Here is a 27,219-nt window from a genome sequence, read left to right as displayed (position 1 = left end):
AAAAAATTTAAAATCTGCGAAGACATATTAAGGGAGAGGGTTAAAAATTTTATACTAGAAGTAGGAAACTTTAAAAAAAAAAAAAAAAAAAAAGGTTATAATTTTTATGCAAATATTTTATTGGGGTCAAGTTTTCGTTTGAAAAAAAAACTTGTTTCGTGGGATTTTGATTTCGTGGATGTTTCGTATTGGGATATTTTACTGATAGTTATCTAACAACAAAGCTTTATGATAAAGGAGATGACTAACTTTTCAATCGCCAACTTCTCTTACTTAATCAGCAATATACCTTCGTCACTTGCATACGGGGTTTATATCTCTCAGTTGATTCGAAACACGACAGCATACTCTACATATGAACAATTTCTAAAACGAGGTAAATTATTGACAAATAAGTTGATGAAACAAAAACATATAAAATCTCGTTCAAAGTCAGCATTTTGAAAGCTTCATAGTCAACATAATGACCTTGTCAGCAAATGCAATTTATCATAAAGTTAAATGCTGACTGACATTTTTCATACTAATAGTTATGCCATTATATACACATGGAATTGTTGAGGAATTTTTCCGTTATTGCCCGATCATGACAAGCACAAGGCGGGTGTGACCTCTCGGCAAAGGATGCTCACTCCTTAGTGGCACCTGGTCCCAACTCTGATGTTTTGGCGGTCCATGTTTGCTCTTTTCCAATTTTGCATTATTTAATGGATTTTTCAGCTTCAAAACTGTTCGTTTTCTCCAAATACTCGTATTTTATGAAGAATAAAAAGTAATCATGTTTGTACGTAACTTTTTTTATTTCGGGGTGGATATGATTTTATCGGTCTCTTCATACCTTGAAAACAATAAAAAAAATTACCCCATCGAAAATTTGTGACTTCACAGTAGTGAAGTTTTTGTTTTTTGCTTGTCAAGGAATTTTTGGTAGTTGATAGTGCCCTCAGCTGAAAACATATGGCTGAAACTGCTTCCTTTGGACATGAAATGTTATTTACTGGCTTGCTGAAAAAATAACGACTTTTTTTTTTTAAAATGAGAAAAAAAGGAGATAAAAATCGTGAGACCACAGATTCTAGTAACAATGCACTTCTATGTACTTTTTAAGGTCGCTGCCTCTATTTCAATATCAGATATTAAGCCAATCATATTTGCGTTATTTGTCTTAAGGGCGTTTGTTCTTATCCAAGAAAACACAGCAGTGACGTCATAATCTAACGAGAACAGTCATATTATAATAGAGAATAAAGATATAATTTCAACTATTGATTCATCCATGAAAAAGTTCGTCGCCTACTAAAGCTCAACTTCTAAGGAATCGTCTGGAAACTTCATCATCATATTTAGTAACACTGGATGTGAGCACTTTTCGTTTTAACTTTTATTTCATTTTGTCATAAAATATATAAAAAAGATTATAGTTTTGTAGACTAATTAATGGCAATCATTTCATTGGAAAGAAAAGGGTTAATTTTGCACAATGCATCATTTCCCTCTCAAATTAGAAATGTATTGGATTTTTTCCCCCTGTATTCCACTTGCATTCCATTTGTAAGGCGATTCACATTAAATAATTTTAGATAACATGGTGTTTGGCTCTGCACGTCGGAAATCATTTCTGTCTTTTCAAAGGATACAGTAATAACTAGCCACGGGACATGGGAATCCAACAGATACAGCCTGAAGATAAGCTACAGAATTAATCCTAATTACGCACCCCATGCATGAAAAAAAACTTCGCCTGCTTGAACCGAATACTTTTTTTTTTAATTCCACGCGGGAACCTTGCAGTAATTTTTTCCTCTTTGGACGATCGTGTTTGTTCAGGGTAAAGACATGTAACATTTCTGGAATTTATCATCTTTTATTATGCGATTGAGTCTTTCAAGGAATAATATAACTGGACAATCAATAGCGATTTTATTGTTCCAACCGCGCATGTGCACAACTGTCTGAGCACAACACCGATAGTTTACTTTCATGTTAACTCCCCGCTTAATTGATTGTGATTCCACTTCAAATTAGTTTTCTTTCCCGATGGAACCGTAACAAATGGGGAGACGAGAGGGCATGGAGATCAAGTAGGGAAGACCAAAACAGGTAAAAACTTTTCTCGTAACTTTTGACCTTTCAGATTTTCGGAATTCTTTTTTTTTTTTGCTCTCTGGAAGCTTAACTTCAGTGTGTAATATTACGTAAATATTCAGCTCTTTTATCCATTGCTATATAAGATACGATCAGAGAACACATGTTTCTTTCAATATTGATGCAAAACAAATTGAGTTTTGGGTTTAGTACACACACAGATATCTGTTTATGAACGCACGATGGCCTATGATGAATAAGCATTTATATTTTTACATGAAGTCGAAGTAGCATAAGATTTTCTCTGAACGTGCAAATGTGCACGAACGAAAATATATAGTTTATTCAATACGAATAAAATCTCAAGTACTATAAATAACTATATTAAAATAAAGAAGACCTTACAGGAAAAAATCTTTTAAAAGTATTGTCAGTATTTGCTTTGATATTTAAAGTAGCTTTTATTTTCTTTCAAGGATTGAAATATTATCACTGTATGTTCCTACTGTGTTGTTTGGTTGGCATCTCTTTTATTTTTATTTTTTTTAATTTTTTTTTAATTTTAACTCAATGTTTAAATTTGATTTACATTTAAAGAAAACCATCTGTTATATATTTTATTTTTGCATGCAAAGACACAGAGTGAGACGCATACACATACAGAAATATGATAACTAGAGACAACAGTGAACAGACTTCTGCTAGTTTAAAGAAGAGATGCTTTTAAATTATGGATATGTTTTATATACACACATTATACATAGAAAACAATCGTTTCAGATATTGCTTCTACGGTTTGGTTGCCCTAAATTTATCATTTACAGTAAGTTTCAAAATCAAAAAAAGAGTTGACTAATTTTATTGAAAACCAATTTTTAGCCATCCTTCAAATACTTGTACAGTGTAGTTTTCCCCTCAAGAAAGAACCAATCAATAGATAAGATATTTTCATTGATGTATTTATTATCCATTTATGATTGGTCACGTGACTTTTATGTTAAGGCTAACAAATTAATAATGTGAATACTAAATCTGATTTTGTCTGAAATAAAAAAAAATATGTTGATCTAAGTTGTTTTTAAAGGAATATTAAAGCAATACCTCATGTATTTCTGGAACAGAAATTGAGTGGATTCAACTTTTAAATTATATTCTCGTTTTGAAATTATTGGCTAAAAGCAAAATGATTGATCATAAAAGAAAAAAATAATTAAATTAATTGGTGTACAGGAATTACTTGTATCTCTATTATCATAAATAAGAGGGTTTTTTAAAACTAAAATAACAAGGAAATAAAACTTTATTACTATTTAACTGTTTTATATCATTACATTAGCGTTAAAAGAAAAATCCTCATATTTAACTGTTTTAATACCATAAATCCTATGTTGAATTGAAGGAATTATTTTCTAACGCATATATATTCTACATTATGGATGAGTAAATTGAAATTGAAAGACTAGACGAGAATGGTGTTAATTTCAGCCACGTGGTTTTACCCACTGGGTCGCAATTGGTCGCGTAATTGGCGGCTTGAGAGTACTAAACTTACAAAATATTCATGGATAATTGCTAATACGTTTTCTGATTTCTATGGAGATTTATTTGAAGAAGCAAGAATAATTTCAGCTGTCAAACTAAATGAAGTTAAGAAAGACTAATTCATTTTCAAGCAGAATTTATCGCCTCTCTTCCAATTGTTGGAAGGGACAGATACAAAGGCAGATATATTTATACCCGTAAGTTGTCTTTCATGCACTGACATGGATTTACTTTTCTTTTAACCAGAAAATAGAAGTTTATGACTAAATAAAATAAACTATGTTGACAATGCATGAACATCTAAATGATACAACTAATATATTTTGAAAAAAAAAACTGCAAAAAAAGTTCCTCATGTGATCCTGTTCAGTAGGTACAGGTGCAAGTAAAATATTATGAAAAAAGTCAGTCAGCATTTGACTATATGATAAACTGTATTTGCTGACAAAGTCATAATATCGACCATAGAACTTACGGAATGATGAATTTCAAACAGACTGCAGGTATTCCTATTTCATAAACTTATTTGTCAATAACTCACCGCGGTTTAGAAATTGATATAAACCCCGTAATACATGCAGGTGATAACGGTATATTGCTGCACAAGTAGGGTAATTGAGGATTGAAAAGTTAGTCATTCATGTTTATCATAAAGGTTTGTTGTTAGACTGAAGTTAAATTTCATTCCCATGATATGCTGAGGTCAAACCCAAAACCAACCTATTATTTTTGTATACCCCAAACCAGTAAGCTAGGAAATGTAATGTATTTTATCCTCAATAACTGATTTAAACGATCACTAATTTTATTATTATTTATTATTATTATTTTTAGAATTTTGTAAATTATATACATGCAAACCACATTATCTCGAACTCAATTGACCGGGGGGGGGGGAATCACGTTTATATTCTGATGAAAAAATTATTTTAAAACTATCAATATAAATGATAAGACACTGACAGTGAGTTTTTCAATCCTAATACCACGGTCCGATTTTGTCAGAATCTTAACACTAGGGGAATCGCTTTAGAATCGAATTTTTATTGTAGTTCTTTGAGGGTTACTACAAATGTTTATTTTATATAGATTTTTTTATTTTTGTTGCTTTATTTAGCGTTTGTATTATCTCAAAAGACATGTCCCTAGTGTATCCAAGACGAGATAACAAAAATCAAATTTCAAAATAAACTTCCGTGTACACATAAAATTCATTTATTCTCAAACGAAAATTATAATTGAAGAAACTATTTATTTGTAAGAGTGGTTTCCATTGCAAGCAAAAATCTACCTCGCCACTTTGATTTATGTCTGGAATAGGTTCAGGAAAAGGACAAGAATAATTATAAATTCTGATCTTGTTGTTTCATGTTTAAGATCGAAAGCATGAAAATTCAAAGTAAGCACGTAAACCAACCAAAAAAATTATCTGTAAGAGTGGCTTCCATTGCTAAAATCTATCGCTACTTTGATTTAGTTTTGTATAAGTTCAGGGAAAGGACGAAAAATGAATTTGATCTTGTTGTTTGATGTTTAAGATCGAAAGCCTGGAAAATTCAAAGTAAGCACGGAAAACTAGCGTTTATTCAGATAAAGACCTTATAAAAAGATTAATATGAAATGCCTGTTATAAGAAAGGTCATTCACCAACAGTTCGAAAATTGAACGGTATCAGCTAAGTACCTTAAGACAATGACTTTTTCGATTTACATAAAACTTATAACTGAGTAGAGTATTTTTGATGTAAATTCTCCTGTCAAATTACTTGACTTGTTTTCAGAATAAGTCGACATGTTTTTCTCTTTATTGACAAGGTCAGCCGCTAATAAAATCTGCACTAAAACTAATAAAAATGGCGGGAGTTAATAAGCATGACAACCACGAGGTTCCCATGGCAAGGAGTATTAATGCCTAAACATAAAATAATTTTAAAATATTGTATTTCTGGCCCTGTATCCAGCATCTGGAACTTTTCAATGCAGCTCTCTCTGCCCAACATACTCCACTGGACGACTCAGATTATTGTATGTGAAAAAAAGATAAAAAAAAGTCTATACAGATTCCAGAAAAGTGAAAAAAGATAATACCTTAAAGGCTCATGAATCGATTAACAAATGATTACAGTATTTGACAATTGTGATATTTTAACTAAGTGTGGATAAGACGCGAAATATCTTATCAGTTATTGATTCCATGACATACCTTTTTATCGGAGTCAGTGTTAATCTTTGGACAGGGCGCTGCTCTTCCGGGGAAATGTCTATCTTTATTAACGGCTACTTAACGAATCAGACAAAAAAGCGATGGCACAGAATTTATCAAGTGGAATAAATAACATGAACTGAGAACTTAGCACAATCAATATTGTGAATTTCAAGTAATTTTTTTTTCTGATACTAACGTTGACTCACTGAATGACAATAACTCCAAAATCATTCAACACCTACAATACAGTAAAACTCATTTTAAAAAAAAAGAATCGCCTAAAATGATACTGCTTTCCACTGTATCCCTTATGCTGATATAACGAAATTCTGTTGTAAAGGAAGCGATATTTGAGGTCCATATAACCAAGTTGATCGATATATAACATTATAATTCAATTACTTTCCCCCCACTTTAATCTATAAATAAAAAAAATTATTTTTTAATTTACAAAAGCTTAATCTTTCCTATCCATCATCCCACTTTAATCTATAAATAAAAAAAATTATTTTTTAATTTACACAACCATCGCTTCATCGTTATCGCACCATCGCTTCATCGTCATCATATTTGTTAAACCTGATGGTGCGATGATGCGATAGTGAACTGCGTGGCCCTATCCGGATTCCATACAAAGCAGTCCTCTATTTCATATTTGTTATGTTTGGAGAAAACCCCCCATAAAATTGCCGTTTTTTCTGGTAGTTAAGTGCGATTCCAGGGCATTTTATATACATTCATTTAAAAGGAAATGGTTGATTGATTATGTTGTTTAACGTCCCTCTCGAGAATTTTTCACTTATATGGAGACGCCACCACTTACTAGTGGAGAGCTACAAATTTTGTCATATATTCCACACTCAGGGCCATTGAGCAATGATTGATCTTTTTCGTGCCAGCACTTACTGCAAACATGGGACCTTGGTAATACGGTCTCATCCGAAGGACCAGTCTCCACGTCCCACAGTGGAATTCGAACCCGCGTCGTAAGGATCGACTCCTTACTTCGTGACTCTATAGCTGACGCTCTAACCACTGCGCCGCGCGGGCGAGACTGAAAAGAAAATGGCTTAAAATTGATATAAAAAAATATCTTCCGCCTAACTGAATTCTGTTATGTCAATAACAATACTATCTCTGGTACATCGTCTATGACAGAATCATGGTTAACCAAAATATCCTTGTTCTTCTGATGGTATTTTTTGAGACCTATAGATATGGCGGTCCACTGTTCGTGTCACACTTAATCAGGTTCATTAAGTACTAAATCTTTTGGAAGTGGTTTAAGCTAGTTTTCTACATTGTTTATGTAATTATTACCAAGATAACATTATATCTCAAGTGGCCAGATTCTCTAAAAACATAAAAATTTAAAAGTTAATATTTAAAATAGTGTGTAAAGCCACCAAGTAACCAAGTTAGTATATGATAGAAGAATGGGAAAGTGTTATATAAGAATGTTTAGGAAATGTATTTCTTTTCTTGGAAAAAAGCTTCACTTTGTATCCAAAAGTAACTACGGTAATAAACTGACTTTTAGATTAAACAAAAATACAAGACTACAGTTTGGAAAACTAAAACAGATTTTTAACATAGAGCGTATTGACTGATTGAAAACCAAAATTAACAGGAGAAAAAAAAAATCATTGCAATTCAAGTGAGCGTTCCGGCTCATAGGCGTTAACATCTCAAAAACAAAATACTTGAGGTAAATGGAAACATTGATTCTATTTCAATTTCCGAAAATACTGATTAAAGTGTAACAATATTAGAGTAGAGTACAAAAACAGAACACAATATATTTAATCAATATCCCACAAGAAGAGTGATAAAAGCGCTTGTCCTACTCTTCACAATGAATCTAAAACCCGTTTCCTCTTCATCTCTTTTTATGTGTATTGCTATTCCAATATCGCATTTAATTTGCTTGATTATGTCTTTACCAGTATTAAGGACAAGGCGAAGGAAAATTATACCCCTCGAGGACTTCCAAATTATAAAATTAGATAATAGTATATATTTTGGAATTTTTGTGACATAATTGAAATGATTCTCTAAGTAATCAATTTGTGTTTTTCTTCCTTTTTAAAACGTCGCCCGCGTTGCGCAGTTGTTAGAGCGTCTGCTTTATAGAGTCGCGAAGTAAGGAGTTGATCCTTACGTCGCGGGTTCGAATCCCACCGTGGGACGTGGAGACCTGTCCTTCGAATGAGACCGTATAAACCGAGGTTCCGTGTCACTGTAGGTGCTGGCACGAAAAAGATCCCTCACTGCTCAAGGAGTGCCGAGTGCAGAACAAAATTTGTAGCTCTCCACCAGGAAGTGTAGGCGTCTCCATATGAGCGAAAAATTCTCGAGAGGGACGTTAAACAACATACAATCAATCCCTTTTAAAACTACAAAATATAAAGTTATAGATATGGTACGTATGTAAAGATGAATCAGCATATTATGTAATCTTAAAGTTTTGATATTATGGTGGCAAATTTTCATGTTATAATGAGTATGTTACATTGAAAAATAATTTTGTAACAGGTCATTGAATTTCACTTATACACGTGTAATAAAGTGCAAGTCTTGGTTTGGTTAAGATAACCTATATACACAACAATATATACAGGAAGCCGTTAAATTTCGAAATTATATATAAATTTAGTATCATGAAAAAATTTCTTTAATGAATGGAAAGGTATAGTAACAGATAAATATGATATTTTCGGGGGAAAAAAGATTAAGATTCAATCTTTAATGATTTTTAATTTTTTTTTCTACATGTACATGAATATCACATGCACTATAACCTTTGATGAAGAAATATATAATTAGAGGTTAAACAGTAAATTAGGGTAAGAAAAATCTCAGTCGTTCCAAGCAATAATTAAAAAAAATATTTTTGGAATAAATACTAAACAATAAATCCACAAGCTTTAATTTTTTTTCCGTGCCAGATCCAGTTGTTTAAGACCAGTATTAAAAGCGAAGGCACAAACTAGCATAGACCAAAAAAATGATGCTTAGGAAAGAAAATATTTGAATGTATTTTATCATTTTGTGAAAATAAAATGATTTACATTAGCCTATCGATTATTGTCAGTAAGCAGAGTGCATAAAAATTCGAATTTTACTCACTTCCCGTATTTATGGTTTCGTAGTGATATTGCACTTTAGGAGTAATAAAATATTTGGAAATGTTCGATATGTTGACAATCTTCCCGCCATTAAATGATGTTGGCGCAATAATAACGATGTCAAAATGTTTCTTCACACTTTTCGTCGATTGTTTATGTCGACAAAGTAATGAGGGTGACCCGAAAGTACTAAGATGTCCATTCTAACATCAGAAAGTTGTCTGATCTATCGTTAAGGAAATACAGAATATACGGATTTTAACTGTGAGAAGTGCTTGAAATGATATGCCGTTACATGTTTTACTTATTAGCAGTAAAACTAAATCATGATGTTTACAAAACTTTCCTTATGATAAAGCACTTCAGGAGAATCTGTAGAGCCTCTCTTTGAGATCGTCTGTACTCTTGCTATTTCTTTATCATGACATGTTTCCAAAGCCTATCAATGTCTTCCTCAAGAACACAGCGATAGATTCCAAGGAATTGGGCGAAAACAACTTATTATTTACAAATCGATCATGGACATCCCGAGATCAAAGCGTGCGCCCGACATTTGTACATGTTCTTTATAGTGGATTACGCGAACAGACATAAACCGAATTTCTTCTGGGACGAAAAAATGTAATAGGAAATCTAAAAAAAAAAGTCTTTGAAACCTTGTGAAGAACTATTGTCCAAAAGTGCAGATGAAAAATAAACATGTCTCAGAAGTACACAATTCAGTATTTTGCACTTTTATCGCAGAGTACTCGTGATTTGGAGCACCAAAGTTTCTGTTAATTTAGAATTTGCTGTCACAATAGGTTTAAAACCAGTTGAAGGATACCAAAAGCATTAAAAGATAATAAAAATCTTTTTTTTTTTTTAAATTCATTATGGAAATAGACCTTTCTCCCAAAATTAAACTGATTTAGGATTGGTTTTATGAAATATTTGATATGACACCAGATGTTACAATGTTTTGACCGTTTATGGAACACTTGATATGACACTAATTGTTACGTTTTGAATTCTTACCTCCATTTTTGCAGCCATGAAGCGACAGAATGTGAGGACGCTTTCACTTATCGTCTGCACCTTTACTTACCTTCTGATCGGGGCCGCTGTATTTGATGCCCTGGAATCAGAAAATGAAATCAAACTGAAGAACAAACTACTCCAGGAAGAGAGGAACTTCATTGAAAAATTTAACATCAGTGACAAAGTGTTCGAGGACATCAGAATAAATGTTTTGAAGTCCAAACCTTACAAAGCCGGGGTCCAATGGAAATTCTCAGGAGCGCTGTATTTTTCTCTTTTAGTTGTATCCCTCATAGGTAAAAATTGCACGTTACACAATTAGAAGTGTATTATTATTTCAAATTATTGCAAACAATTGCATTTGTCACCCAGAAATTCAGTACTCTCTCAAAATTCACTTAAACAGTCATGCATTATTAAAACAGATGTATTTATTTATAACAGTATTTTAAACAAGTTTGTAGATCTACTAGTTTGTACATACATGTGTAACAAATGACAAAAGTAACACGTGGACAAAGTGTAGTCAAATTATGTGCCAAGTTATATTAAATCAGACAAATACTGTAGTAGTAGCGATTTGAAGGTATTTCTCAGAAATTTTTATTTCATAAACCAGGCAGCACCTTAAAAAATCAAAAGCCGAAAAAAAGTTATACATCTTAGAGTGTCAAGATTTTATTACATTCAAAACATCGGAGTATTAGTAAAGTAAAGAAAAAATCACAGAAATTTCTCTATTTATTTACAGTTGAAAAATTGTTAATCTTAAGTTGAAATTTAAACATGATGTATTTCAGTCTACTTGTGTACAATTTTTTTTTTTGAAATCAGATTAAAACTGTGCAAGGAGTATCGTTTTCAAAATAATTCACAGACATAACTATTTTTAGTCAATGATAATATGATAGCGCCGTTAGCAAAAATTCAAAAACCAATGAAAACAACTTCATATCCTAATGTTGTCCATTGAATGGCAAGTTATATTGTTTTGTTGTTTGATGTCCCTCTCGAGAATGTTTTACTCACCTTTCCGGAGGAAGTACCACTGGCTGGTAGAGGGCGGCAAATTTAGACCTATACTCGGCACTCAGAGCCATTGATCACCCAGGATCTTTTTCGTGCCAGCACCTGAGCAGTCAGGGAACTTTTTCGTGCCAGCATCCACTGTAACAAGGGATCTCAATTTAGACGGTCTCATCAGAACGACCGGTCTTCACGTCCCGCAGTGGGAATTCGAAAGAAGGGTGGACGATGGACACCTTTCTGTCGCATATTAAGCTCTCCTGGTCTTAGATCAGTAGGGCTTACAAGCAAACCAAAAAGGGAAATAATATGATTAAATTACAAAATACGCATGTATTACATATTTTTCAAACTAATTAGTGAACAATATATGGTTAACCAATAAATGTATTCTGTTTGTACGGCTGTCTGAAGATAAAGGATTTGTAATTCTGACACTAATGTCTGCCTTCACAGACAGCTTGGTACTATTATACCAGAAAGTTGTCATCTCTGGCCATCGGATGAACTTCTCCAAGATCCCCATCCCACAGTTAAATGAGCAGTAATGGCTTAATATCTTAATTAATATCACGATTTGACGTCAGCAGTTACACGTTGATACGCCTTCCAGGAATTTTCTCCAGGTTCTGTGATAATTGTTCGGACATTCTATATCTCTTGGATCATGACACCAGTTGCTCTTTTACCAAGTATATAATCATAAGAAGATGTAACTTAGATGATGTACCTAATCTAACATTATGACTATTTAGTTTTCCTCACTGACATACTTATTAGATGTTCCAGATATACTAGGCTGCGCATCCATAAATATCGTACAATATTACTGAGTGTGCAGTCCTTTTAAAGTATTAAAATTATATATAAAACCATTTGTACTGCATAACCTATAAAACATGCAACAGATTTTCAAAACATATCTCAGATACGTTTATCGGAGGCTAAGTATATTGCAGTATCAGATTGCCATTTAATGGTCACTATTAATAGTAGTCTTACATTTAATTTCAATCAATTTAGAAAGATATCACCTTGAAGACAAATTCAATATAGGTTTTTGCCACCTTTATTCATTGTTCTAAAAAGTATAACATGTGTTTATTCATTGTTCTAAAAAGTATAACATGTTGAGTGAAAATATTTTGGCTCATTTGTCAAAGTACATGTAGTTATGAATCCGTAATTTCAACAGAAAATGTTCTTAAAAGTTTTTGATGCATTTTCGTCTTTTACAGGTTATGGCCACAGCACACCAAAAACTGTGTTCGGAAAAATATTCTGTATGCTCTACGCACTGGCTGGAATCCCGCTTTGCATGATCATGTTTCAAAGTGTTGGTGAAAGATTAAACACATTTGTGACCTACCTTTTGAAAAATATCAAAAAATGCTTCAGGTTCAAGAAGGCTGAAGTTTCTCAAACCGACGTTTTGTTCATAACCTTAAGTTTGTCTACACTAATCCTGACGACGGGGTCGCTGTTGTTCTCTGAACTGGAGAACTGGCCAATCATCAACTCTGTCTACTATTGCTTCATCACGCTGACTACGATTGGCTTTGGTGATTACGTAGCTATGCAGAAGGAAAACATTCTCCAAACGAGACCAGGTTATGTATTGTTCGTCCTCCTTTTTATTCTAATTGGATTGACAGTGATATCTGCTGCCATGAATCTCTTGGTGCTTCGTTGTTTGACTTTAAACAGCGAAGACGAAAAGAGAGATGAGATGGAGGCAGCGGAAGCTGCGCGGAATGCCGTGCGATTGAATGGTGACGTAATCACCGGAAATGGTGGAGTCGTTTCAAATGCGAACGAAACTCCCGAATACCAAGACGCGATATCAGTTTGCTCTTGTTCCTGTTACAAGTGGAGGTCCCCAAACAATGGAAAAATACATAACTCCAATCCCAACATTAATCACGTAACGTCATTCAGTATTGCTAAAGAAGACGAAATGTCGGAAGAAACAGATTCATTTCTCCATTGGCAAAAAACAAAACGGGCCTCGTTCTGATAATGACGATAAACAATTACCATTTTGTGCCATATATAATATATTTTCAAAGTGTTAAATACTGGGTATATATATATATATATAAACGCTTTGAACGTTTTAAAATATGTATTTTTAAGTATTGTCTATTAAATGCCTTTTGAAACCGAGTAATTTTTGTTTTTTTTGTTTTTTTTCTGAGCAAGTATATTATACACATACAGCTGTACATCTGTTCAAACCAGACCTATTAAAACATTTTTCAGCCTCGAGCCTGATACTACTTATAGAGGTACAATACCTACTAATACTTTATGCAAAGTTCCTATTCCGTATATACAGTTGTTGAGTGTACTATCAAAAAATTATAATTGATTTGTGACTCTGCTGTGGTAAAATAGGTATACAAGCCAAAGACAGATAAAAGCAGAAATGGTATGCTCTGTGCGAATTTCGAGATCACCAGTGAAACACCGTCCACGTCAACCTACCAGCGGCGCTGTTCTTTCGTTCAGTTGCATGTTTATAACAAAAACATTCCATATTACATCCTATTTTTTTTTCTATGGTGTAAGCTTTCAGGGATACCAGACTGATTTGAGATTATATAACTTTTTTCAGGCAGAAATAAATTTGATATCATGTCCTCCTCGGTCCATATGAATTTTATAAAGAACTATCGATATAAATGCAACATTCTCATATTTCTGTATTCGGTAAGCATATTAATGAATCGATATTTCTAATTTAAACAACAAATTATCCCATGTCTAAAATGCATTTTGCCTGAGAAAACACGCATACATGCAATCCTAATAAATTTGTAATTGGTTTGAATAAAATATAGGTCAAAGGTCAAGGTCATAAATTAGCAAATTCTGTCTTCTGTTAAAACACTGTCTTTCCACTGTCTGTAAACAATATTTCAAAACGCACTCCTCCTACAATTTTAAATTTTCAATATTACTTGGCACACAAGTAGACTACACTAAGAACATAGAATAGTGCATCGATTTTTATTTCGATGAACGGTGTTGCCATGGTTACTAAAAATAGAATTTTCTGTGAAATTTATACGCTATTTCTACAGTTTGTGTGTTTCAATATAACTTGGAACACAAGTATTACACTAAGATACATAGAATAGTGCATCGGTTTTTGACTACGAAAACGGTGTTGCCATAGTTACTAAAAATAGAATTTTCTGTGAAATTCCTTTAAAACGCTACTCCTTCTACTGTTTTGTTTTATTTCAATATAACTTGGCACACAAGTATTACATGTCGCTATTTTTAGCGCAGGGGTTTTTGATTTCGGAGAACGGTGTTGCCATGGTTATAAAAATAGAATTTTCTGTGAAATTCCTTTAAAACGCTACTTATTACAGTTTTGGAACTGTTTCAATAAAGGCACACAAAGATTACAAACACCATGGATTGTGTAAAATTTTTGATTTCAATGAACGGTGTTGCCATGGTTAAAAAATAGAATATATACTGTGAAATTCCTTTAAAACGACTTTCTACAGTTTTGGTCTGATTTCAATATAACTTCACACAAGTGTAAAGCTAGATACATAGAATAGTAGTGGTTTTTGATTTTGGTGAACGGTGTTGCCATGGTTACTAAAAATAGAATTCTCTGTGAAATTCCTTTAAAACACTACTTTTTTTTTCGTCTGATTTCAATATAACTTTTTTTTTTACAGTAAGATGATAGAATAGTGCATGTTTTTGATTTCGAAAAATTGTTGCCATGGTTATAAAAATCATCAATTTTCTGTGTGATTCCTTAAATATTTCTACAGTTTTGATTTCAATATAACTTGGAACACAAATAAAGAATAAGCAATCAAATCTTTATATGCATATTGACATACATGTTTTTGATTTCCGGTGTTGCCATAGTTACAAAAATAGAATTTTCTGTGAAATTCCTTTAAAACGCTACTCCTTCTACTGTTTTGGTCTGATTTCAATATAACTTGGCACACAAGTAGACTACACTAAGATACATAGAATAGTGCATCGGTTTTTGATTTCGGTGAACGGTGTTGCCATGGTTACTAAAAATAGATTTGAAATTATTTAAAACTTTTTTTACAGTTTTCGCTGATTTCAATTTAATACACAAGTCCTACAGTAAGATCCATATAAATTTTTTTGATTTCAATGAACGGTGTTGCCATGGTTATAAAAATAGAATTTTCTGTGAAATTCCTTTGAAACGCTATTTCTACAGTTTTTCTGATTTCAATTTAACTTGGCACACATATTACATGAGATACAAAGAATATTTCATAAGTTTTTGATTTCAATGAATGGTGTTGCCATGGTTACTAAAAATAGAATTTTCTGTGAAATTCCTTTAAAACCCTACTCCTTCTACAGTTTTAGTTTGATTTCAAAATAAGTTGGCACACAAGTAACTAAATTAAAATAGTAATGGTTTTTGAAAGTAAAATATAGGAAGGCATTTTTTCCAAAGGGATAAAAGGTTACAAGCAATTACATGTATATTGATATAAGATGAACATACCTTTTAAAGACCTGCAAAATGGACCCTTGCAACATGTTGTTGACTCGTGCTTTAAGTTATAATTTGAGTAGGCGATAATCAAGTAGCTATTCATGTACATGTAGTACATGAATTAAACATACATTGTAGATTATATTGAGAAGTGAAAGCTCGCCATTGTTTTCCCCACTTTCACTTTATTGCCTTTATCGTTGTGAGGAAGAATTCGTTTTTGGCATACATTTGCCTTTGGCAGTCATTTTGTTAATTCTGCAGCCTGGTATTGGCATTTCTTGTAAATATCCAAATTTTGTTTTAAAAGACGGGATTGATTATAGAGCCAAGTTACCAAAAGTGTGTAAATGTAAACAAAATCTGCGCATATTATCAAAGTATCAAGTGAATTTAACAGACCAATATGCTATTCATATATTTGACAGGAAACTGTATTTCTTATCGCCAAATATGAATGACCATTACTCATAATATGATATTGATTTTCGTATATAATCAAACCATTCGCTATTTCTCATATTAAGGAAGAAGGATTATTTCCTTCCTGGAACAAAACATAGACTTAATGGTTATCAAGATTCTGTCAAAGATAAAAACAATTCATGGCCAATGTCGAAATATACTTTTTCGTATTTCTGTGGTATTTTTCGAAATTTTATATTATTCATTTTTAAAAACGGTTTCTAGTACTTTTTCCCATTCATAACACTGGTAATCAATTTAGTTAATGACATATCCCTGAATCAATTTAATCAAAACATGACTAATTCAGCGGTTAACAGTATATAAGGTAATTGGGTATATTTCAATCAGTGGTACTTATAATCTTGGGTCATCATCCCATTGCCCAAATGACCGAAAGTTACAATTCTGATAATCGTTGTTTTGGTTTTCCAGATGCTGGAAGGACTTTTTAAAATCATATTTGAAAACCTTTTTAAAACATAATAACCCTTTACAGTAAGGAATAAAATACCACCGTTTTTTTTTCATTATATACCTGCACGTACTCGAACAAACTCATCTTTAAGAACAAGATTGGCGGGCCTGTAACATGTGCAAAAAATTCTGGAAATTTTATTTTCTTCCTGGATTTCAAATGTTGCTGAAAAGTTTTTTCCCACCCAAACCCAGTTCCTTACTCTCTTCTTACATTTTTTCGCAGGAGCCTATATTTATATTTTGGAATATAATTACAAGTAGTGGTATTGTCCTGTTGATGTGCAATAAGCTTTTGGAATGAAACATATGGAGATAACGAACAGTGTTCTAAATCAAAAGTTCATGAAACAATAGAAAATGGGAGCAGAGCAAACACGGACCACCAAAACATCAGAGGTGGGATAAGGTGTCATGGAGGAGTGAGCATTCCCTGGCGACCGGCCACACACGCCGTGTGCTCCTTGTCATGATCGGGAAATAACGGAAAAATCCGTCGTCACTTCAATATTTAAATAATGGCCTAACAATTAGTATGAAAACGTCATTTGACTCAATGATAAATTGTTTTGGCTGACATTAGTCATTGTATCGACCATAGAAGTTATGGAATGATGACTTTAAACGAGACTGCTGATATTCTTGTTTCATCAGCTTGTTTGTCAATAAATTACCACGTTTTATGTTCATACGTAGAGCATACTCTTTCCTATCGAATTAATTGATATTCAATTATATAAACTCCTTATATAGGTGATAAAGGTATATTGCTGCATAAGTAAGGGAAGTTGACGATAAAAAAAAAGTTAAAGTAATCACTTTTATCATAGAGCTTGGTTGTCAGGTTAGCATTAACGTCTTTTTCAAGTAAAATATACAAATATGAAATAGATATGTCAGACTCTGGTATGTTTTATCTCAAGTTCACCAGGATATGTCGTATTGACATAAGAATGGAAATTACCATAATTGTTAACTGACAAAACGTCGTCGATATACGGTACCTAAATGTTGAGTTGGAGGCCACAGCAAGAGTTTTCTTCTTTTCACGCATAGGACTTTGGACAAATTCTGCTTCATATGACTTCAAAAATAGGTCTGCTAATAACGAGGCGCAATTGGTACCCATGGGAATCCAATAGATTGTTGGAAGACCTGGTCTCCAAAAACAATTTAGATATTGTCAATTAGAAACTCAAGCATCTCTTTTATGTCAACTTCAGAGTACTTGTGTGTACAATCAGAATATTTTTTGAATAATTTTGCAAATGAGCAATGACAAGGTAAGTATATTTACGAGTTCCATTTTTAGGTCACCTGAGTAACTCAGGTGACCTATTGCTATCCGTTTTCGTCCGTCGTCGTGTGTCGTGCGTCGTGTGTTAACATTTGAACATTTTCAGCTTCTTCTCTGTAACCACTGAACCAATTTCAACCAAATTTGGTATACAGCATCTATGGGTGAAGGGGAACAAAAATTGTGAATTTTATGGTCCCCACCCCCCCTGGGGCCTGAGGGGTGGGGCCAAAACCACTAAAATTATTGTAATCTTTAAAAATCTTCTTCTTTACTCCTGGACATCAAGCAGGCAAACTGTTGGCATGAATGTAATGAGCATTGAGTCCTCTACCAAAATTGTGAAATTCACGGCCCCAGGGTCAGGGGTTCTAGTGCTAGGGCGGGGCTATATAGATTATATAGTGAAAATGCATGATTTCTTTGAAAATCTTCTTCTCTGCTCCTGGGTATTAAAAACAACTAAGTACATAGATGATGAGCAAGAGTGCCTCTTCCAAAATTGTGAAAGGGCGGGGCACTATTGGTTATATAGTGAAAATACTTTATTCTTTGAACTTCTAATTTATGATGAGCAAGTGGTTCCAAAATTGGTAGGGCGGGTCTATATAGTTATATAGTGTATTGAAAAAGTCTTCTTCTCTGCTCCTGGGTATTAAGTAAACTAACTAAGTATTTTAAGATGAGCAAGAGTGCCTCTTCCAAAATTGTGATTTTGTGGCCCCAGGGTCAGGGGTTCTGGTGTTAGGGAGGGGCACTATTGGTTATATAGTGAAAATGCATTTATTCTTTGAAAATCCTCTCCTCTGAAACTAAGTACATAGTTATGATGAGCAAGAGTGCCTGTTCCAAAATTGTGAATTTTGTGGCCCCAGGGTTATGGGTTCTGGTGTTAGGGCGGGGCACTATTGATATAGTGAAAATGCATTAATTCTTTGAAAATCTTCTCCTCTGATTCTGGGTATTAAATAAACTAACTAAGTACATAGTTATGATGAGCAAGAGTGCCTCTTCCAAAATTGTGAATTTTGTGGCCCCAGATTCTGGTGTTAATTGATCATATAGTGAAAATGCATTAATTCTTTGAAAATCTTCTTCTTTGCTCCTGGGTTTTATGCCAATGATCTAAGAATATATATTTATGATGAAGAAAGGTGCATCTAGCAAAATGGTTATTTTTTTATGCCCCCCCCCCTTCCTGGGTTGGGGGGTGGGGTGGTGGTACATAGTCTGAAAATAAAATTAATGCTTTGAAATCTGCTCTTAGGTATTAATCAACCATTTTATGATAAAATTTGCAAAATTTTGAAATATATGGCCCCAAGGTCAGGGGTTCCTTTGGGATGATGTGCACAACTAGTTATAAAGCAGAAGTGCATTTTCTCTATGTTACTCTGATCTACCTTTTGGTATTAAGTATAGAGTAAGCATGCTAAGTCTATAATTATGATAAGCAATGGTGCCACTTTCAATATTGTGAATTGCGAATTTCATGGCCTCTGGTTTAAAACAGGAACCAAATTTAATAATTTGAAAGTTGTTGCACAATACTCAGGTGACCTATAAGGCCCGTGGGCCTCTTGTTATTGAAAAAGCAGCTGTCAATGATATAAAAAAGCCTGGAACTTCAATTTATCGTGGGGTATGGTTGTGTATTGAAAAAGTCGTAAGTTTTTAAGCTGTTGATTTTGGTAAAATCTCATGATGAAAATGTTGAAATCAAACAAAATCTGTAGAAGTCGATGAAGTCGCCACTACATGTCGGTGGAGGGCTGTTAATTTGACCTACATGGGGCCATTGAGCAGTGAAGGATTGTTTTGTGCCATTGGGTGAAACACGGAACCTTTGAAGGACCGGTCTTTACGTTTCGCAATGGGAATCGATCCTTCGACGTAAGGATCAACTCCCTACAGTCGCTGTAGAGCAAACGCCACGCGGGCGACTCAGAGAAGATAAACTGATTGTTATACTGTATTCCTAGCAAATTCATGTTTTATGGTTCAACCTCTTAAAATCTAAATTGAAGTGTCAGTATTTGCACACTTCCGAGATTCAAATTCAAGAATCATTTGAAATATGTCACCCAATACAGCAATTGTTTAAACCTATTGTCGAGATCCAGACATCCAGACTATTCACTAGAGAGGTGGGGCTAAAATATATTCACAGTGTGTCTGGGTTGCAGTGTGAAAAGATTTTATGATACATTAAATTTTATTCAATAAGCTCTTAAGTTGAGGTACTACAATCTTATTCCAATGTCACTTATGGGAAAATATTTTTTTAAATTAGGTTGAACTTGCAAGTGTTAAGGGAGAGATTCAATGATAAATTGCTTTTTTTAGGAGACGACCCAATTTCATACAACAATATGCAAGACCCATAATAATCAATATCTGTACAATTATTTTATTTTCTAAGAAGTAAAAAGTATTTATGTCACAGACTTAAAGCAAAGGAAGACTGAAAAGCAATTAGAAATTGAATATTTAATAATTATAAATAAGTCTTTTCTAACTACAGGTACTGTTGAATTTTCGCTTTAAAATATAAGGAATGAATTTCTAAAATTGCTATCCAGGTTATACTAGAAAATTTCGGTAGATTCAACCCTTAAAATTTCATTTACGTAAGTCATTGTGAGTGATGTAGGCAACACAAGTTATACAATATAAACTAATTTTTAATCCAATCAAATGATTCCTTACAACCAAAATTGAATCATATAAAAAATTAAAAGATCTAGATTCTCAAATATGCATATTAATTGAATCTGTGATGAGTAATTGGCCTCTTGTCTGGTCCAAGTCAAAGGATTTAGGAAGAATGCAAAGAGCAGATGACGATTACAGATAAAGAGAGGTAACTCTGATTCGGCAGCAGAAAAAGCAAGCCATGGAGAAGGTTGGTCTGGCAACAAATAAAGAGGAGCTGCTGAATAAACATGATAAAATATTTGTAATTACTTGAACTGTATTTGAATACACCATAACGTAAGAGAACACCCTTAATAAAAATTTGAAGCTACATGTAGTTTAGTATTTGCTGCTGATTATAAAATATAAATTGGCAAAACGAATGGGTGATATACTTAAATTTTAAATGGCTTCTCGAAACTTTCAAAGAGATATGTTAGATTTTGTTAAACAATTTTGTTAGTTCCTCAGAAATTTCTAACGTTGACAAGTTGTGACGTGAACAATATTTCCTTGATATACTTAAAATTTCTTTGGAGATATAGAGATGTCGTTTAAGGAAGCCGACTGGGGTTTTATTGTGTGAAAGCTACGATAGAAAAACTCTTTTCACTATATATAACTTACAATGACGTCAGTGTACATGCAAAGTTTGGGGAAAATCTTCTTTCCAGGTATTTTAAGGGACCGTTTCAAAATACTGGTACATTTACTATAGGATTATTTAGGAAAGTACGATTTTTTTTTTTTGCAGTTTAAAAGCAAATCATACAAATACTACAATAGATTTTTTGCTAAAACTATAATATATGACGAGTAATACTACATTATGTCAGAAACACAAAATTCTACCGTCTTGTTTCTAGAGGGGGGCATCTCAAAATGCCAAAAATTAATGATTTTCCTTTTTTTAAATACAGTATTACAAAATATGACGGATACAAAGGATTTATATTTTAAAAAAAATTATAAAAGTGGTGGAGAGGTTCTCAAATTTCTATGTTTTAAATTTCAATAGCATAATATATTGATTACTTTCCCTTTTATAACATTTGTAGTACGTTACCCAGTCTTTACGAACTTCACGCCATCATATCAAACTATTACAACGTCAAAAACATTTTTACGACGTCAATCTACCTATCGGTTGAAAATTCGTTTTAAAAAAACAGTTATATAAAATTGTAGTTAAAATTTTCAACCTAATATATCTTAATTTCATTTAACAACATTCCATAAAGTGAAAGGATGCATTTAAACGGTAAATACACTTCATGCGCGAAATATTACGCGATGGAAACTCCCAATCGAGACCTTTTGAAAATTTTAACCAAGTGTTAGCGTTTTCGTCTTTGACACGGAGCTCGTTGATCGAACATCGAACCCGGGCCTACCATTTACAAGGTTTTGCGATTCTTATGGGGTAGCTATTGTCATTAACTGATTTTTATTTGAAAATTAAAATAAGTACATGACTATATTTTAATTTTCGTTTATGAAAGACGCGCTAGCAAACACTAGATCTTTCGAATAAGTACGTTTGAAGATTAAAATTGCACCATTACTGTATAAAAATCAAAGAAAATACAAAACAGAGAAGGACAGACAGGACATTATGCCCCAGTCCCAGGCAAACAAAAAGGTTAAATGATTGTTATTATAATTCCCTTGAAGCTATCAGTAGCTAAAATGTTTACTAGAATGCACAGCCCGATTAGTTCAGTGCATATGTACATGATTAACTTCGATAAAAATATGTCGAGTAGAGAGTCAGTCTACAACAGATTTGTTCGGATTATCAAATTATTGATTGAGGCCGCCATTTTCACCACTAGTCTACAACAAACACTCTGCAACTGGCGGGAATCAGATTTCCGTATCCGCCTAATGTCTCGTTGTTCGTCTGCTTCTTTGAATCGAAAGCGAATACTTGTCATCATTTGCACGTGTTTTTTGGCTACTGAGTGAAAAAAAATATGATTTAATGACTTCCATAAAGGAGCACGCGATGCAGTGGGAACATCGTCTTTAGACTAGCTGTTCCTCAAGGTATGTACTTGTTCACTTTACTTCAAATATGTTTTCTTTTAGACCATATAGAAACATATATTGCATGTTAGATGCATTAATTGTTATATTTATTCTTAAACGTTTACATTCTAAGGGTTAATTATAGTAAATTCGGTAATGATAAAAATAATCAATGAAAACTATATTTAGAGATATGTGGACATCTTTGTTGTGATAGAGTTAACCGTCATCGATTTTCGCTCATATTCACCGAAACCCATTGTTAAAACAAGATATCGATCCTCATGTGTTACGGCGGCAGTTAATCCCAAGGGGGACTCTTCGTCGACAGGTTCACATTGAAAATTCCGAGTTATCGGTCATTTTAGATATATTACGTTAACAAAGCACACATTTTAAAATCTTAACATTGATACAATGTTACTTGCCATCGTGTACATGCATAGGGTGGTTTGGGGAAATAAAAACATGGATGTAATAGTTTTAAAATTAAAACTAGTCGCCCTTCGAATGCAAAAAGAATTAAGCATAATGTAAATACTGTACATACTTAAATGATTCAGCTACGTTGTTTTGATTCACATTAGAAAGCAATTCAGTGATGTCATTATGTCTTGTCTAGATTGTGTTTCTTGAATTCCTACTTTCTTACCGCACGTGCATTTCAAACAATATATTAACAGCAAACATCTTTTTTTCAGAGTCTTCGATACACCTTTTAATGTGAGGACCTTTACTGTTAATGCTCCTAATGATGAAACGACAGAACGTGAGAACATTGTCTCTGATCGTCTGCACTTTTACCTACCTTCTGATCGGCGCCGCCGTTTTCGACGCCCTGGAATCAGAAAACGAAATTGAAATGAAGAGAAGTCTCCTCAGTCGCGAGGAAGCAATCATAAAGAAACACAACATCTCGGATGAAGACTTTGAAAGGATTCGCGAAAATGCATTGAGGTCGAGGCAATATAGAGTGGAAAACCAATGGAAGTTTGTAGGTGCACTTTATTTTTCCCTCGTCGTCTGCTCTGTAATTGGTAAGCCCATTATCTTTTTCTGCTAAATTAGAAACAATTCATAGAAATATCATAATGAATTGAATTTCACACCGTACACTTATCTATAGCAGACATGCATAAAATAATTGCTTCAAAATCTGTGTACATTAAGAATTTGAGGAATTCTTTGAAAATTAATTTCGAATTATATATATGTATTTTGCATATATATTTGATTATATAGTTACATATAAACCAAAAGCAAAATTCAATTCATTGTTTTCTTTTAGGATATGGTCACAGTACACCAAAAACAGTACCAGGCAAGCTGTTTTGTATGATATACGCATTGGTTGGGATTCCATTGTTTCTGATCATGTTCCAAAGTGTTGGTGAACGACTCAATACTTTTGTAACGTTTTTGCTGAAAAATGTCAAGAAGTGTTTTCGATGTAAGAGCAAAGAAGTGTCCCAGACTGACTTAATAGTGATAACACTTATGTTATCCAGTATAATACTGACAACTGGCGCTCTCATCTTTTCCCGGAACGAGGGATGGAAGATGCTTGATGCTTTTTATTATTGTTTTATAACTCTTACAACGATAGGGTTTGGGGATTATGTGGCCATGCAGAGGGAAAACAACGACCCTGGATATATAGTCGTTAGTCTGTTGTTCATTATAATAGGTTTAACAGTCATTTCTGCAGCCATGAATTTACTTGTACTGCGATTTTTAACGATGAACACCGAGGACGAAAGAAGAGATGAAATAGAGGCTGCCGTGGCCGCCCAGAATGCAGTTCGTCTGGAAGGTGACGTCATAACTGGAAATGGCGGAGTCGTGTCAAACGCTCAAGAGCGTCCCGAATTTCAAGAGGTTTTGTCTGTCTGTTCGTGTTCGTGTTACAAATGGCGCTCCCCTAAAGATAAAATTTATAATTCAAATCCCAACTCTAATCATATCTCCCCATTTATACACTCTAATGTTAATGTGTCGAAGGAAGAAGACTTGTCCGACGAGGGGGAATCGTTTTTGGAATGGCAGAGGACGAAAAGGGCGTCGTTATAGCACATAGTGAATTTACTGAGAGATATAGACTAGTATTTTTTTTTTTTGAATTTCGATTTTATTAGCATTTAGATGCTTGCTGATCACTCGCATTCTTTTACTTACCGGATAGATTCTCAATTTTCCACATATCAACAGTTTTTTTTTATTTCTCTTATTTTCAAAACCAGCTACAGTGAAATCATCATTATTTTAAGAAGGAAGGGGGGGGGGGGTCGTGGATATTATACGTCACCTCATATATATGTCCCCACAAAATTTTGGCCACCATGTATTTCTTCAGATATTTCTTTTCATACATGTTACGAATGAAATAACGCTCCGTGAACCAACAAAATGCTAACGAACATTGAATCCCCGTTTATAAAAGATTGTACATTTTTTGAAAATGTATATGATGATAATAATCTGATTTTTAGCTCTACTGGTCAGAGACCAGAAGAGCTTATGCGATAGTAATGCGTCCGGCGTCCGTTTTGTCCGTCTGTAAACAATTTTTCAAAACGCTACTCCTCCTACAATTTTAGTTTGATTTCAGTATAACTTGGCACACAAGTAGACTACACTAAGATACATAGAATAGTGCATCGGTTTTTGATTTCGATGAATGGTGTTGCCATGGTTACTAAAAATAGAATTTTCTGGGAAATTCCTTAAAAATGCTACTCCTTCTACAGTTTTGGTCTGATTTCAATATTACTTGGCACACAAGTAGACTACACTAAGATACATAGAATAGTGCATCGATTTTTGATTTCGATGAATGGTGTTGCCATGGTTACTAAAAATAGAATTTTCTGTGAAATTCCTTTAAAACGCTACTCCTTCTACAGTTTTGGTCTGATTTCAGTATAACTTGGCACACAAGTAGACTACACTAAGATACATAGAATAGTGCATCGGTTTTTGATTTCGATGAACGGTGTTGCCATGGTTACTAAAAATAGAATTTTCTGTGAAATTCCTTAAAAATGCTACTCTTTCTACAGTTTTTGTCTGATTTCAGTATAACTTGGCACACAAGTAGACAACACTAAGATACATAGAATAGTGCATCGATTTTTGATTTCAATGAAGGGTGTTGCCATGGTTACTAAAAATAGAATTTTCTGTGAAATTCCTTTAAAACGCTACTCCTTCTACAGTTTTGGTCTGATTTCAATATAACTTGGCACACAAGTAAACTACACTAAGATACATAGAATAGTGCATTGGTTTTTGATTTTGATGAAGGTTGTTGCCATGGTTACTAAAAATAGAATTTTTTGTGAAATTCCTTAAAAATGCTACTCCTTCTACAGTTTTTGTCTAATTTCAATATAACTTGGCAGACAAGTAGACTACACTAAGATACATAGAATAGTGCATCGGTTTTTGATTTCGATGAAAGGTGTTGCCATGGTTACTAAAAATAAAATTTTCTGTAAAATTCCTTAAAAACGCTACTCCTTCTACAGTTTTTGTCTGATTTCAGTATAACTTGGCACACAAGTAGACTACACTTAGATACATAGAATAGTGCATTGGTTTTTGATTTAGATGAACGGTGTTGCCATGGTTACTAAAAATAGAATTTTCTGTGAAATTCTTTTAAAACGCTAATCCTTCTACAGTTTTGGTCTGATTTCAATATAACTTGGCACACAAGTAGACTACACTAAGATACATAGAATAGTGCATCGGTTTTTGATTTCGATGAACGGTATTGCTATGGTTACTCAAAATAGAATTTTCTGTGGAATTCCTTAAAAACACTACTCCTTCTACAGTTTTTGTCTGATTTCAAAATAAGTTGGCACACAAGTAGACTTCACAAAGATACATAAAATAGTGCAATGGTTTTTGATAAGTACAAACCAGTAGAGCTACAGTCTCGACAGAGACTTCTGGTTTTTATTAAAATCATACTATAGTATTACTGTAGTTGCAAGAAAGATTCTCAGGTATGTTAATATTTTCCGATACATGTTGTAATTTACTGTCAATATATGATAAACAATGGTATTTTTAGGTTATACACATGCAGGCTTTTGTTAAATTTAAGGGTTTTCATTTATACATACACATGCATACATTGTTATTTCAGGAGGCATTAAATAAATGCTCGTATTTAGCCGAGTTATCTGAAATCAGTTGTGTTTGTTTTCTTGTTCCATCTAAGACATTTAGCTTTTAACACTGTGTTTAAATTATAACCTGGAAAATCAATGCTTAAATCAACCAGAAGTCCCTGGTGAGACTGTAGCTCTACTGCTTTGTATCTAGAGATAAGTAGCATTTGCACTCAAAACTAAGCACCAGCAATGCCTAGAATAATAATAGTCTTTGATTTATTTGCTTTGTCGCAAGGTTAATTTGCAATCAGATTGAAACTATTGGAGTACGATTTAATAAAAATTTCAAATTTTAGAACCATGGTATCTCCTTTTTTTCAAAATTAAAAAAAAACATAAAGAAAAGTATGTATATAATAATAGACTACTTGTTTGCCAAGTACATGTAGTATTGAAATCAGACCAAAACTTAAGGATGAGTAGCATTATAGTCACTATATCAACACCATTCATAAAAAAAATGCACTAAAATGTGTCTTAAACTTTTAGTGTATGGACGGGTTGTCTACATGTGTGCCACGTTATATTGAAATCAAT

The 27,219-nt window shown here is 33.4% G+C and overlaps 2 protein-coding genes and 1 long non-coding RNA gene across 3 annotated transcripts; all 3 read left to right on the top strand.

Annotated features, from left to right (window-relative positions):
- Positions 1-1,620: 1,620 nt before the first annotated feature.
- Positions 1,621-13,172, top strand: LOC134251682 (two pore potassium channel protein sup-9-like). The gene is made up of 3 exons (XM_062734092.1): positions 1,621-2,100; positions 9,992-10,276; positions 12,245-13,172. The coding sequence occupies exons 2-3, from the start codon at positions 9,994-9,996 to the stop codon at positions 13,021-13,023; spliced, it is 1,062 nt and encodes a 353-aa protein (XP_062590076.1). The 5' UTR covers positions 1,621-2,100; positions 9,992-9,993; the 3' UTR covers positions 13,024-13,172.
- Positions 13,173-22,074: 8,902 nt separating this feature from the next.
- Positions 22,075-24,932, top strand: LOC134251708 (two pore potassium channel protein sup-9-like). Its single transcript, XM_062734134.1, has 3 exons — positions 22,075-22,516; positions 23,200-23,535; positions 23,787-24,932. Exons 2-3 carry the CDS (start codon positions 23,241-23,243, stop codon positions 24,566-24,568), a joined length of 1,077 nt encoding a protein of 358 aa, XP_062590118.1. The 5' UTR covers positions 22,075-22,516; positions 23,200-23,240; the 3' UTR covers positions 24,569-24,932.
- A 288-nt stretch (positions 24,933-25,220) lies between these two features.
- LOC134251687 (uncharacterized) lies at positions 25,221-26,696 on the top strand. The gene is made up of 2 exons (XR_009988794.1): positions 25,221-26,180; positions 26,338-26,696. It is a non-coding gene; the product is annotated as an uncharacterized LOC134251687 (long non-coding RNA).
- Positions 26,697-27,219: the final 523 nt, after the last annotated feature.

This window comes from Saccostrea cucullata, unplaced genomic scaffold (genome assembly GCF_032062105.1).
Source record: "Saccostrea cucullata isolate Sc308-1 unplaced genomic scaffold, CSIRO_AGI_Scuc_v1 ctg168, whole genome shotgun sequence".
Taxonomy (NCBI): Eukaryota; Metazoa; Mollusca; class Bivalvia; order Ostreida; family Ostreidae; genus Saccostrea; species Saccostrea cuccullata.
Note: the sequence above shows the minus strand (reverse complement) of the source record. Positions and strands in the feature narration are given on the sequence as shown.

Coding starts and splice junctions, on each gene's coding strand:
- LOC134251682 (XM_062734092.1), top strand. CDS start 9,994: ATGAAGCGACAGAATGTGAGGACGCTTTCACTTATCGTCTGCACCTTT. Junction 10,277..12,244: donor TTTAGTTGTATCCCTCATAG/GTAAAAATTGCA, acceptor CGTCTTTTACAG/GTTATGGCCACAGCACACCA.
- LOC134251708 (XM_062734134.1), top strand. CDS start 23,241: ATGCTCCTAATGATGAAACGACAGAACGTGAGAACATTGTCTCTGATC. Junction 23,536..23,786: donor CGTCGTCTGCTCTGTAATTG/GTAAGCCCATTA, acceptor GTTTTCTTTTAG/GATATGGTCACAGTACACCA.